Source organism: Haliotis rufescens, unplaced genomic scaffold (genome assembly GCF_023055435.1).
Source record: "Haliotis rufescens isolate VD_foot unplaced genomic scaffold, xgHalRufe1.0.p SCAF_6, whole genome shotgun sequence".
Lineage (NCBI taxonomy): Eukaryota > Metazoa > Mollusca > Gastropoda > Lepetellida > Haliotidae > Haliotis > Haliotis rufescens.
In genome coordinates this window covers 19,231,831-19,245,797 of record NW_025964334.1, presented here as the reverse complement: position 1 = coordinate 19,245,797, position 13,967 = coordinate 19,231,831, and the positions used below count along the sequence as shown (strand labels likewise).

Sequence of the window (13,967 nt, the reverse complement as noted above, 5' to 3'; positions counted from 1 at the left end):
CGACCAATCAAAGCGTCGCTTACCACCTCATGAAAGTGTCAGTCTGAATGTATTTTCTAACCATTCTGAACGACAGTTATGGCCCGTACGACTGTTTCCGTTTTCTCTCGCATCCGTGGGATAAATAATTGAACGGAGGAGGCGTTGCACAGTATGTGGGAAGCACTGGTATACAATCTCAAACATATGTTAGACATTCCGCAATGTTCGTTTTCAGTTTTCAAAATTTTAATCGAGAACTGTGTCAAGATTTTCAAGCGTAGTCTGTGATGGAAGTCACCAGGTTGAAACGAGTGCCGTAAAGCTCGAGAAAGCTGCCTTCTGATCGGCTGATGTTGACTTCTTGTTGGTCGTTTCAGTGGTCAGTCAAAGTTCGCTCAAGGCCAATCTGACGTGACCCATAATGGGATGTCCTCAGATCTTTGTTTAGCGGCAGCGAGAACTTAGATCTGATTTTAATGAGATGGTACTCAACCCAAAGGAGAGGTACTCTAATCTGAAGTTATCATAATCGTTGCTAATTATGTTTACTTATGCATATATTATGATCAAATTACAACTTTTTGCGACTACTGAAACCATCAATTGTTATGCATATTCTGGGCAATACCACCGTAACTGAATGACTGACGCAGATTGGAGACTTTTACAACTTTGATGAAACCCACAGGTATTTGCCAACAAACTAAGGATCATGTCTTGGGCAAACCTGGGACTCAAACCCATGACCAGACAAGTGAATGGTAGTGCCTTAGAACACTGAGCCACCAAATACCCTGAGAAAGGGAACAAAACAGTGTAAAACTGCAACATCATACCAGAAATTTGTCTAATATTCTGCCATACTGAAATGACAAGTCAAAAGAAAAACAGCGAGTCCCCACAGGCTCACCACCTTCAAATGTACCAGTCCTCACGTGCTTCACTGGTTAAAGAACGGAACCCCCAGAATCAATAAACAGTAACATAACCTGTTATCACTACTAAAAATAATCACATAAAACCTCTCCAAACTTTTTTACTTCTTTCTTCTAAACATACATTTTTCAGAAAAAGTTTAAAAACCTTTGCATGATCCAGGTGATCATGGAAACAACGATAAAAAAAGCTACTCTTGAAAACAAATACAACCTTTTCGACTCAATACCGAGCCATTAATTTAATCCACAACATGCACGATGTAAACAAACTCAAGCTGTTTCTAGAATTTTGGAGATACAGTAACGAAAGCATTAAAAATTAAACATCTACAAACCCAATTCAAACTAAAAAAAACCTTATCAACAACAAAATTAATCTTTCATTTCAGGTAAAATGTCTTCAACACCATATATCCTCATGAAAGATGATCATCAACGTCCTACAATACACCCATATTCCACTACACAACAACAGCTGATCTTTCCTTACTAGATCAGATTCTAAAAACTGCCCCACCTATCCATATCATCTCCGTAGAGACAAAACTGTGAAACAGCCAACACTGAAATACAACAGATAAATACCAGCACATCCATTCCACAATGTGAGTACAAGAACTTAAATAGTTAAAGCAAAGGGCACAAAATGAGGCTAGCAGAACCAAAACCAGTGAAGTAAGAAAATGAAATTGAAATCCCATGCAAACCATTACTGAACAGTCATGCAGATGAGCCTAGGTTGGTACACATCCTTGCACAGGGGGAGGGCGGACTAAACATACATAGCCAGCGGTAGAAATAACGCAGGTCCTTCCACGACCTTATGCATGGAAAATAGCCTATATAATCCTGCTGACGATCAGACTGGAACAATTTCAGTGATAGTTCACAGGGATAGAACAAAATTACTGAAATGCTTTGCAGGGAACATGTCTTGTAACAAATCAGCTAAAGTCACCGCGTACATGGCAGCCGAAACATTTCTAACATCTTCAACATAAAATAGTGAGTGAGTGAGTTGGGTTTAACGCCGCTTTTAACAGTATTACAGTTATATCATGGTGTGTCAGCTTAATGTGGGAGGAAAGCCCGAAGTGATGCAAGTCTCAGACGTTTACCACTTCGGTGAAACCCACGAGCACGGGTATGGTGCTGACAAACCTAGAAACATAATCGGGGCGAACCAAGATACGAACCCACAATCATAGGTTTCTGGCGTGCCCAAGGGATGCAACTCTGCACAGCGAATCGCGGCGCCTTAGACGACTGGGCCACCCCACATAAAATAGAAGGAACTTTATTCCTAGACATTATCCTGCGAATAAAACCAATCCTCCGCCATATCATTTCTGCTGTACATCTATAGAACTCAAAACGAATTTAGAGAACACCCGATTCTTTCATATTACTATAGTTAATCTATCATGCGATGGCAGATTATCTATAGTAATGTTGAAAAATCTGGAGTTCTTCAACTCAAAGAATATCTAGTTGAAGGCAGCTTACCTTCTTAAGGTATCAATTTGGAAGAAGACCTATTTGATCATTATTACCAGTAGACTCAAAATTACGTTCTATCCCTGGGAATTTTCCTGCAAAATTTGTTTCAACATTTCTATTCAAGATGGACATTACGTCAACAATTTACTACAAATACATTTTCCAATGCAAACTCAACCAATTTAGTCAAGCAAATTCTTTCCCTGAGATGACAACAGTTTTAAAAAAGAAAGAAAAAAAGAGAGAGAAAAAAAAAAGCTGGAAATTTCAACATGTACATTTTACAAACGGTTACTATTTGGTTTGTTTCTAACGCTGTCGAGGGTGGCTTTTTATTAATAAAGCAACAGATTGACCACATACAAAAACCATATACCTATTTCAGTATGGGTTTGGGATTACTCCGATCCCTGGGGGAGAGAAAAAGAAAAAGGACAAGTTAAGGTTATTTTGAAGTTACATACCAAATAACTACATGATAAGCTGGAAGAGGAAACAAGTACCTTAAAGGCATACACCAATATTGCACACAGAAACTGCTGCTCTTTTGAAACATGCGTCAAATATACAGTTTGTAATCAGCTGACTCAAAAAATTTCCACCAAAAGTACTTGAATTTGAATTTTCTTCATAATAAGAATGTTGAAGCTGTAAATGATACCTTTCTGATAAGAACATGAATATTTTGTTAATTTTGCATGCATTTTATTTTCCAAACAAAAATAGATAATGCTGAACTAACTGAACACGCATTGCAGTTATAGGATAAGGTAACCAAAATAAATAACAATCTGAACCCAGACTCATCTTGGTAATACAATGGGATTTCTACGAATTGAAAATCTGGGACAGTTGATGGGGATGACATACAATTACACATATAAGGCCCATGAATATGAACTTTTTAAAATTTATAATTCATATTATTCACTAGTGTTGAAAATCACAAAGCAAATTTTTGCATTAGTATGAGGCAGTGAGGCAGTCTAGAGAACAGTCTGTGCCTTTTACCCATGAACCCTAAGCCTGCAGTGTCTATTACATTTGAGATGTGCAGGATAATTTGCATTGTGGAGAACATATTACGTACATATAAAACATATTACATATGAAATTTGAATTTGTAGAATACAAAAAGGCAATTCTCAGTGATGAATCCTAACTATATGGAGTTAGTAATAAGATACATGGATGAAAGTCTATATTACAATTAGAAGCAACATTTCGCTGTAGGTTCTAACACCTTTATCAAGCAGCCATGTTAGAATCTAAACCAAATCATCGCTCCAAATTTATATGAAGAATTTGTTCATCCACATATCCTATCCAGCTTCTAAATGTCTCTCAAAGAAGTTTTGAAGAAGCTTAAAAGGCTTAGGCACAGACTGCAGATATGAAATAAACAATTGCCCATTGAAAGTAATGCGAACAAGCATTGCCGAGACACCCAAAGAACCCTGAGGTGGGAAAGTATAATTTACTGCATAATATGCATTCTTAATTAGCTTGAGTGGATGCAAGTACTTCCTCGCCATGATGGACTCAGAACATATAGAAGACACCAATAAACAGTTTTAGTAATCTTGAGTCAAAATATTCAACTGAAAATGAAAACCTATAACGCAAACAAATGTTTCAAAAAAAAAGATCCCACAAAAAAATCAGAATGTTTTATCTACTTCTCACCATAAGCTAAATATTCCTTATTTTCTTCCACTTTTTTTCCCAGTGCGCTGAGATGCAAATTTCAAAAGGTCAACGTAGAGTTTCAATAACAAGGTTATACTAATGCACATAGATCAGACAAACACAAAACAGTATCAAGTCTATTTAGAGGAATGCAAATACTCCTGCCGGTACGCTTTTCATTCAAAAATGTTTAATCATCTCACCTGTGGGTTGAAATCTGGGTCGTCATCTTCATTGTAATCGCCTTCCTCGTCATGCTGAGGACAGAAATAGGCATTAGTGCGGCAGTGCTACACAGACAGGCACACAAGACAGCAAACCACGAGACACAAGGGCACTCCCAGCAGGGTTACACCCTCTACAAAGCAACACCTCCATCAGGAGCAGTGAGGGCAACTCTTGGGGTCGACAGCAGAACCTGATTGACTGGCATCCCTGTTCAAGACCTATGGATGAGTATCAGATGTGAGGTACTGTGGACACCAGCACTTAGTCTACAGCTCAATTTCAGAATAGTGGCTTATGTAACACTGATAGAATCTTAGAGAAAGCAAGTTGTCCTTATAGACTTTCAAACAGATAAGTATTTATATCGTGCCCTGTCAAGAGACTCAGCATGCTCGGTGGCTATCACAAAAATTGAGATGATACATGATGCAAAACTCTTGATAATTAACATTGTCATCAACTGACTGAATTGTCATTATAATGATTTTGACAGCAGTTCAATGACTAAGACAAATCTATGATGTTATAACAATAGTCTTATTGGAGCCAAAGCAATATTTGGGTAGGTACTTGTTACAAATTAGAATAAGGATAATGTTCATTTTAACCCTTTATACGTCTACTTATGTGTCCAATAATAACCAAAATGATGTTCATCTCAAAAAGTCTTTCTTCACCAGGTAAGGTCCATCGGTGGAAATGTTCTAAGATGAAATGGTTAAATGCACATATACCCAAACAATGGTAACATAACAGTTAAGGATGACAGTCAGCAAGATTCTACTGTATAACCCTCTTCAGTCATTAGCATTCACTAGCCATAACTATAGAACCATAGAACAGCTAAGTCCTTAGAAAAATGTCTACTGTTAATATGATGATTCTCAGCTACAACACTGTACTGAGCTCCTACCGATTAGAACTGCTTAAATGTACTTTATATAATTATATTGTTTCTCTGTCTTTCTGGCTGTAATCCCAATGAAATCCAAAATAAAAAATCCAAGAATATTCAATTCTCTCTAATTTCCATAAACTTGTACTCAAAATATCTTGTCTCCAAAACTGTGACAATCTTCATCGTGGAAACCCATCTACCCATAAACTGAAAGAATTGTATGTTGTGATGTCTGTCACCTGTATTAATGTGGTAAACAAATAACACGTGTTTCTCCATCACAAAACATCATTGTCAACAAATGGAAAGCAGCAATGCAAGGGACACCAGCTGTACACCAGTCATACACCAGTTAGAAGGCAACAACCAAATGTTTATAGCCGAAGCACTAAAACCAAAGTTAGGCTACAGAAATCAAAGTTGAGCTGCGCATGGACAAAATCATCCCATATTAACAGTCTCTTACCTCTTCCTCATTCTCTTCCTCATACTGAAACAGAAATTCAAATACATTAAGATACACTTCTGTCCATAATAATTGGGACAGAGGGCCCAATCAATTAATATTACCCATAAGGGGAGAATAATTGTGTGGAATAACATTTGAACATGTTCATTATAGATATTCTCAATGTTGATCAGTCATTGTTGAGAAACATATGACATCATCCATACTTAATGACATCATAATTTAATTACAATGGGGCCAAGCACATCTAGCATGTTCTGGGAACGTTAGGGGGTAGAAAGAGAGGAAATATTTATTTAGCCATTGTTCAAAGCAAACAAACAAAATTCTCTCAAAGGAGGTGCCAAATAATTTAAACACATTTTCTTAGATGACAACCAATATTTTGTGTGTATTTAAAATATTTTTGTGTGTTGAACCTCAGGAAAAATAATTTCTTTTCAGTATTCTTGGGAACTAAATATTTTCTTTTCTCAGCATGAACACAATATGTACCACTATTAAACACTAGTGTCAAACATAATCAAAGCAATATATTTTCAAACCTCATCATTTTCTAAAGCTTCCCCAGTAAAATACAACACAGCTCTGGGTACTATCCTCTCCCGAATAAAATGTCCAATTTCAAAATCTGCCGCTAATAAGGCCTCCAAGTCTTCATCCTGAAATAAAAGGGTAAAAGTGAATTCATGGCACTTTTACATAAATCACATAAATGAGATACTTCTGGCAATGAGCAGGTTCGTTCAGAGACCAGTTGAAATAAAGAAATGACATGAGTTCTTCTTGCATAATTTATAAAATTGTTAGTGTCAATTTTTTCAGAGAAATATTTGAAACATGGAAACTGTGACATTCTGCAATTTTTCTCTCTAAATTCTAAGTGATCTAACATAACATCATAACATTTGTCCCAATCTCATAGAATGGAACAAATAAACAAGATTGTTGGAACAGAAACATGTTCATAAGCACATTTTGCTCCATGGAAATGAGAGAGAGAGAGTTGGGTATAATGCCGATTCAAACAGTATTTCAATTACCGTATTCGACGTAATGAGCGCCCCGCTCTAATAAGCGCCCACGGCGATATTTGCTAATATATTGGCAAATGAACAATCCCAGTTAGCACTCCTTCCGCTTGATCAATGTACGCAAGACTTATTTATTCGTGTATAATACGCACTCATGTGTTATATGCACCCTAATTATGGGCAATTAAATTCTGGAAAAATATATCTGTCGTATATAAACAGTCAGGCCGTCAGCATGAACCACGAAATTTATCTTTCAACTCTGATTTTTCCACCAAAATAATATTCTAATAAGAGCCCCCTATTTCCAATTTTGAGAGCGCCCTATTACGTCGAATACGGTATATCACAAGTCCACTTCATGTGGGAGGAAAGCCCAAAGTGATGCAGGTTTCAGAAGTCTACCACTTCGGTGAAACCCACCAGCATGGGTATGGTGCTGCCAAACTTTGAAACAAGAGTCGGTGCGAACCAGGATTTGAATGCACAAAAATAAGTTTCTGGCATGCCCAAGGGGTGCAATTCCGCACAGTGAATTGCAGCTCCTTAGACGACTGGGCCACCCGTGCCCCACCCAAGGAAATGAGACATGCTTAATGTTTGTATCCAGTAGGGCTGCAACGAATACACTATACGATTCGTATCACGGAAATGGGTAATGAATACGAATATTAATTCACGAATACAATAACAAGTCAGCAGTTTATGTATTATTTGTCATATTCAGTGAAACAAAAACAACATAAATTATTTGACATCGTTTGTTAATTATTAATATATCATACATTTATATACTGCTCTTATCCAGGTACTAGTATCAGCTCAAATGTGACAATGATCAGTGACCGCAATACTGTTAAATTAAATATCATAAGAGTGTTGTTTTGGAAGAAATCTATGCATATATCATTTTTAGGTACAGGGTATGTAAATGCACTTGATTGCATATTCATAAATATTCGATTCTTGTGGCCATGAATAATGAATTCAATTCCTAAATGGATACGGTTCGATTCACTGAATACGCAAGTGAATCGTATCAGTCCTAGTATCCAGCCATGAACTTACCATGTCAGCTTCTTCACCCTCAGGTACTGGAAATCAAAAACAGAGGTTACTTGTAGGATAGTGGCAGCCAGTGAATATTGTTTAACATCACAGTTGGCAATATCAGGGACTTATCTAGGTCTTTAAACTAATTGACTTGTCAGATGTATCAGACAAATTGAGAAAGTATTGTTATTTCGTAGTTCTTAATGTCCCATGGTCAATGCAAATGGATTCTTCCAGTGCATGTAGAATACCCACTATCCCAAAATGTAGTATTGATGATGTTTAATAATTGAGTTTGACAGTATAGTAAACTACGGTTATAACAAACTCAAAGGGACCACTATTTTAAGTTTGTTATGACTAGTTCGATACAAGCATTTCAAGTGTTGTACAGTCGTGCCTCGTTTATACGGACACTTGCGTCATTTCACAATTCGTCCGTAGAAACGAATTTCCGTATAACTGAAACCAGCTTCTTACTGGAAGAGTTACTTCCCTTCAATTATGCAACTCATGACAGATGACAGAGCAAACAGAGCAAACAGAGCAAACAGAGCAAACAGAAACATCCACTCAATCTTTATTTAAGACATACACGTTTCAAAAAAATCTGTCATGGAAGTTTGAACTTTACCACATTTTGAGGTTTGAATTTTAAACAATAATTCCAAATTTCCCTTTTTCGCATGCTGTAACTGCGTGTCGCTGGTTGACAGGCTATACTCACAGTTTGAAGTCACAACTTTGACCTCTGACCTCCACAGACGCCATATTTATCGAATGGGATTACATGTACAATAAACAAGCTCGTCTCAAACGTAACTCAGTGTCACTTGGTTAATTGACTCACGAATCAAAGGATTACCACCAGCGGAAGTGTATTGTCTGGGTAAGTGAGACAATTTTGTGTGCATTTCAGTGTTTCGTTTATGAAAATGACCATCGGGTTCCGGAAAGTGAATATACGGGTAAATTTATATAGTAATTATTTCGTTTTGAATGAAAATCGGTTTCCGGATAACTGAAGTCCGTATAAGCGGGGCATGACTGTATATACCTCAAATGGCCGGGACAAAAGAAACAGTTTATTATAAGCATGTTCATTATGATATAAACACAGTTTAGTGTAGTTCCAATAGTCCGTACCTGATGGCGGGTTGAAGAAGTTGAAGAAGGAATCATTCTGTACAGTTTTGGTGACTGTGCGAGTTGTGCCTCTACCCTTGTGTTTCTGCTTCTTCTTCACCACTTTCACGGTCACATTCTTGCCTTTGTTCCAGGTGATGTTGCAACTGAAACAGAATTCTCTCCATTAAACAGATTTTAATCTCTCCCTAGACATTATCAGACATGGAAATAAACACCTCAAAAATAATTCCAGTAACTTCAGTGTTTTTGTTTTTTTCTCAATTTGTGCATTGTTCTCACATTTATTTTTCTATTTTGAGGGAATTCACAGGCAAATTTAGTTACACAATCTCACAAATTCAGCAACATAATATGGCAAAAACTCTCATATTCAGTTAATATATAACTCAAAAGAAAGTTAATGAACATCCAATTTTTCATATGACTACATTTGTTGTTCAACACATGTAACACCGCACACTTGAAAAATTCAAGCTATATGATGGCGGTCTGTAAATAATCGAGTCAGGACCAGACAATCCAGTGATTGACATCATGAGCATCCATCTATGCACTTGGGATTCCATGATATGCATCAACCATATAGCTGCCTGGCCATCCGATCCCTTTAGTCGCCTTTTACGGCAAGCATGGGTTGCTGAAGATCAATTCTAACCCGGATCTTCACAGGTTGGAGTCATAATGTTTAAAAACAGAAGCAGCCGACTAGGGATGGGTATTGGTGGTTTAAAGTCTATCACACTATTTTGCAATGCACCAGGCTGTATTGCGATACATATCACAATAAATTGTACAATTCTAAATTTTGAATTCAGAAGCAATCTTAGTATAATCTAAATATTTTTTACATTTGTATACTTATCCTGCATTACTACGCATTAAGGAGTAATGCGGGATAAGTAAAAAATTGATACATTAATACCAACTGAAGTTCATAATTGGATCAAGCCAAGATGCTGGTACAACATAATGTTTACTCACTCAAAAAAAATGCAGCCAAAATGTTTACTCATTGAATAAATATGCAGCCATCGTGGGGTCCGGGATGCTCGCTCCTGGCCAGTGAAGGCATTTGGCAAGTATACATTATACGCATGACAAAAATCCCAATTTGAAATCACCTGATATAATCGAACATGAAAAAATGATATTGCAATATGTATCGTGGACAGAATGAACCTCAATTTACCGACACACTGGTAATATCTCACATCCTTACAGCATACTCACAGCAAGTATGGGTTGCTGAAGACCTATTCTACCCCAGATCTTCACGGGTCTAGTTGCCATTTGAGGTGAGGTGAGGTGAGGTAAAATGGGGTTTAACGTCGCGTCAAAGATTATTGCACTTATATAGCGACGTGCATGCACGTGTATGTATGAAGGCATTTAGCAAGTATATATTATACACCTGACAAAAATACCAATTTGAAATCACCTGATATATCAAACATGAAAAAATGATATTGTGATATGTATCGTGGACAGAATGAAGCTCAATTTACCGATACAACAGTAATATCTCACACCCTTACAGCATACTCACCCCTGGCATTTGATTATCTCTGGGCCTTCATACGCAAGTGGGTCTTGCGCATCTGGCTCGAACCTCATTGTGTACTGCTTTGTTAGCACTGTCTCTGTGAAATACTCATTTGCTTCAAAGTAAAATTCCAAAGTAAATCCCTGCAACAGAAGAGAAAAATAATTAGAAATCGTGAATTTTGTGAATTTATCCATACATATACTTCACATGTTTTACAAATCCAAGGAATCTGTGTTTCCAAATAATCAAGCCTGGACCAGATAATCAAGTGATATTGCGAACAATGATATATGTTGTCCTGGTATGTTGACATGCCATAAGCCCAGTCACCGAACACGACCACCTCACTAATTAAGTCGCCGCTTTTGACCAGCATAGGCAGCTCAGTGCCAATTCTAACACATATTCCCCACAGATATCCAACTTGGTTGCCATTTGAGTTTGGTTGTTGTTGCTTAACGCCACACTCAGCAACATAACACCTATATGACGGCGGTCTGTAGATAAACGCGTCTGGACCAGACAATCCGGTGATTGACATCATGAACATCGATCCTAACAATTGGGATACAATGTCATGCATCAACCAAGTTAGCGAGCCTGACCACCTGATCCCGTTCACCTAAGCATAGTGGATAAGCATAGTCGCCTTTTACAGCAAGTATGGGTTGCTGAAGACCTATTCTACCCCCGATCTTCACGGGTCTATTTGAGACCAAGGTAGATACTTAAATTGTATTCAAGGTACTTTATCTAGGGGAGTGTGGGGACAATTTTGGGCCACCTGTTTGTGTACTGTGTTAAGCTTCAGACAGCATTATTCCAGCTATTTCACAGAAGGGTATCAAATGATCCAATCCTGGCCAGGACCCAGTGTTTGGTAGCATGCTCAACATCCCCATGCAATTTAGGAATAATGATGCCCTACCAGAAAAATGACAGCCAAAGCCCCTGATCTCCCATCATATAATTGTCTCCTGCAACAACATAGCTGCCAACTTTCCCAAAGTACAATTCATATTTTGTTACTATCTTCTGGTCAGGACACATAACTTCTGTGCTACATTCAGATGTGAATGTTTGTTGCCGTTTTGTTGACAGTGATTCAGAAACTCAGTTGATAATCTTATCACTTAGTTCTTGTTTTGACTACAGCAACTTCCGATAGTACGAGTGGAGTGTCTGAACTGGACAGATGCAACACCCTAAAAAGACTTGATACAGTTGACAAGCAAGACTTAAGAATTTCCCTCTCTTTACCGGCATCTACCATGTGATTTATTTTTCATAGGTTGGCATATTATTCGAATAAATTATTTTTGTACCCTTCATTTCATACTGATGGTTTAATAAAAGAAGAAACTGATTCCCTCTTTTGTCTTCGAGTCACAGACCAGTGGTGTTTGTATCCAACCTTGTCTTATCAAGCAATATAAAAATGCCAGGTCACAACTGCATGGGAGTGGCCAAATTCTATCACAAACTTGCTTCCACGCACCAGTAACATGTGATTAAATCCATAAGAAATTCTGACACGCTGAATGTAATTAGCCTCAATGGATCTCCCACAATACCTCAGAGGGTTTATATGCAAAGATCAATACCTGGCCCCGCCACCTGTTACATTCTATTTCACTGTCGACACTTGCAACTAACCTGCTCTTAATGAATAATAACCATCTGTTATTGCCCCCTAATAATGCTGACTTAACAGCAACTCCCGGCATCAATAGTGACGACAGTGTGTTGGCGTCTGTTGCCATTTGTCAGCGCTATCTTTAGCCCTTTCAAAGAAGTTAGCTTGGCCTGCGACATCAGGAAATTTAAAACACCCCTCCTTGACTCATTGGAGGTGAAACGATACAGTGAGGTCGTCATACGATATGTATTGCTATATTTAGGGTGCGACACAATTCATATCGTGATCCGGTACCCTTATTTCATACGTTGATATTCTTTCTTTTGGAAGGTGAATCAAGACTTATGACATGACAAACACTTCCCAACTCTTTAACATTTTATTACAAAGATATTCAAGTGCTTCTAGTAAATAGGACTAGCATCATTGGATTTATACTTGTCCTCAGCATAATTTAGTTGTCTCAGGCTAGCAGACTAGCGTGAAATACAAAGGCTGTCTGCTGTTTCACTGCTATATGTGGCAGTGAACTGTTTTGTATTTTGTGGTATGCAGTTTACCAGCATCAGAGTCAGTGAGAAACAAGGAGAGCTGGTACAAAGGCACACACAAAGTGGGAAATTGCATAAATTGTTCACAATCAGCTGGAACAGTCACAGCTGCTACAGTCCATTTGGCTCCAAATGAGAGTCTGTTAAACGTCAATACCGAACACAGCAATGAATATCCTGTATTCATTCCCATCGCTGATAAAAGATGTTAAGAAAATATGTTGGCATGTGTACAAGTTGACATCTTGAATGGAGGGGAGCACTTTTTACTAGGGCTGGGACGATACACCAACTGTGAGATCCGATACTTATCACTATACCTTGCTCACGATCCACTAGTATCACGATACTTGCATGTGTTCTTATCTGTGATGCGAAAACCATCTTTTTCATGGACAAGATGGACAAATACCTGGCACACTTACGATTTACAGTTGGCAGTGTCAAGGACGGCACAATGGATTAAAATATTTACATTTTCACTACACATTTTCACTACACATTTTCACTAGTAATTAGTGTTTGGTGTAACATTCATTACATCTTCCTGAGGCAAGAGAGTAAACTGACTTTAAAAGTCCAGTTTCCAACCTTGCCGAACTAGGCTGGTATTATGGAGTTACATTTTGACTGGACTAACGAGTCAATACATAGTCCAATGAAATTGCGCAACAAAATCGTAATCTGGTTCGTAAATTGTCATGCAGATTTCGGTCAATAGCAGGATTATTAAAGAATGTGCACCACCAACTCGTTGTCAACAGGTATTTTCTAAAAATTTTCATGTCTTTAATCAAGGTGCCCACGTGATTTGATGTACTTCGCGATGTAAGACTCGTTTTATCACAATAAAGATTTCAATTATTGATAAGATCGTTTTGACTGGGCGCCGCCATTTTATTTGAAACAAATGCATTTATTCATGAATACATTTAAGGTAAGAATCAATACTTTTCACTTAGTGTGCCATTGTCATCAATACACGTATCGAGAAGTAAAAATTTGTGATCCATCGATGTATCATCCCACTACTCTTTACAGTGATGGGAATAAAAATAATAAACAGCAGATATTGTTGGGTACAGGGTACCATATTGACATTTAATAGACTATTCCCGATTCTGAATTATTTTGAAATTGATCGTTTTCATTAACTATTTATCGCTGTGTATAAGGCGAGTTTTTCGTACCTAAAATGAGGGGGTTAAGAAGGGGGGTTGTCTTATACACGAAGTCGAAGATCTCACATTTTTTTCCACTGGCGATGTCAACCGGCGTCCGATAGCCAGCC

The 13,967-nt window shown here is 37.8% G+C and overlaps 1 protein-coding gene across 8 annotated transcripts in view; it reads right to left on the bottom strand.

Moving 5' to 3' along the window:
• LOC124122955 (nucleosome assembly protein 1-like 1-A) overlaps positions 1 to 13,967 on the bottom strand; it is a 42,511-nt gene that overhangs the window by 11,421 nt on the left and 17,123 nt on the right. For 2 of the 8 annotated variants that reach the window (XM_046486159.2, XM_046486160.2), the window contains exons 10-15: positions 10,487 to 10,626; positions 8,938 to 9,083; positions 7,807 to 7,832; positions 6,250 to 6,366; positions 5,702 to 5,725; positions 4,313 to 4,366 (exon numbers count right to left, since the gene is read on the bottom strand). In XM_046486159.2, the coding sequence (XP_046342115.1) occupies positions 4,313 to 4,366; positions 5,702 to 5,725; positions 6,250 to 6,366; positions 7,807 to 7,832; positions 8,938 to 9,083; positions 10,487 to 10,626 (507 nt within the window). Of the gene's footprint in view, positions 1 to 2,796; positions 2,831 to 2,884; positions 2,904 to 4,106; positions 4,154 to 4,312; positions 4,367 to 5,701; positions 5,726 to 6,249; positions 6,367 to 7,806; positions 7,833 to 8,937; positions 9,084 to 10,486; positions 10,627 to 13,967 lie in introns of all 8 variants that reach the window. The other 6 variants (XM_046486162.2, XM_046486161.2, XM_046486164.2 and 3 more) reach the window with 6 other exon arrangements.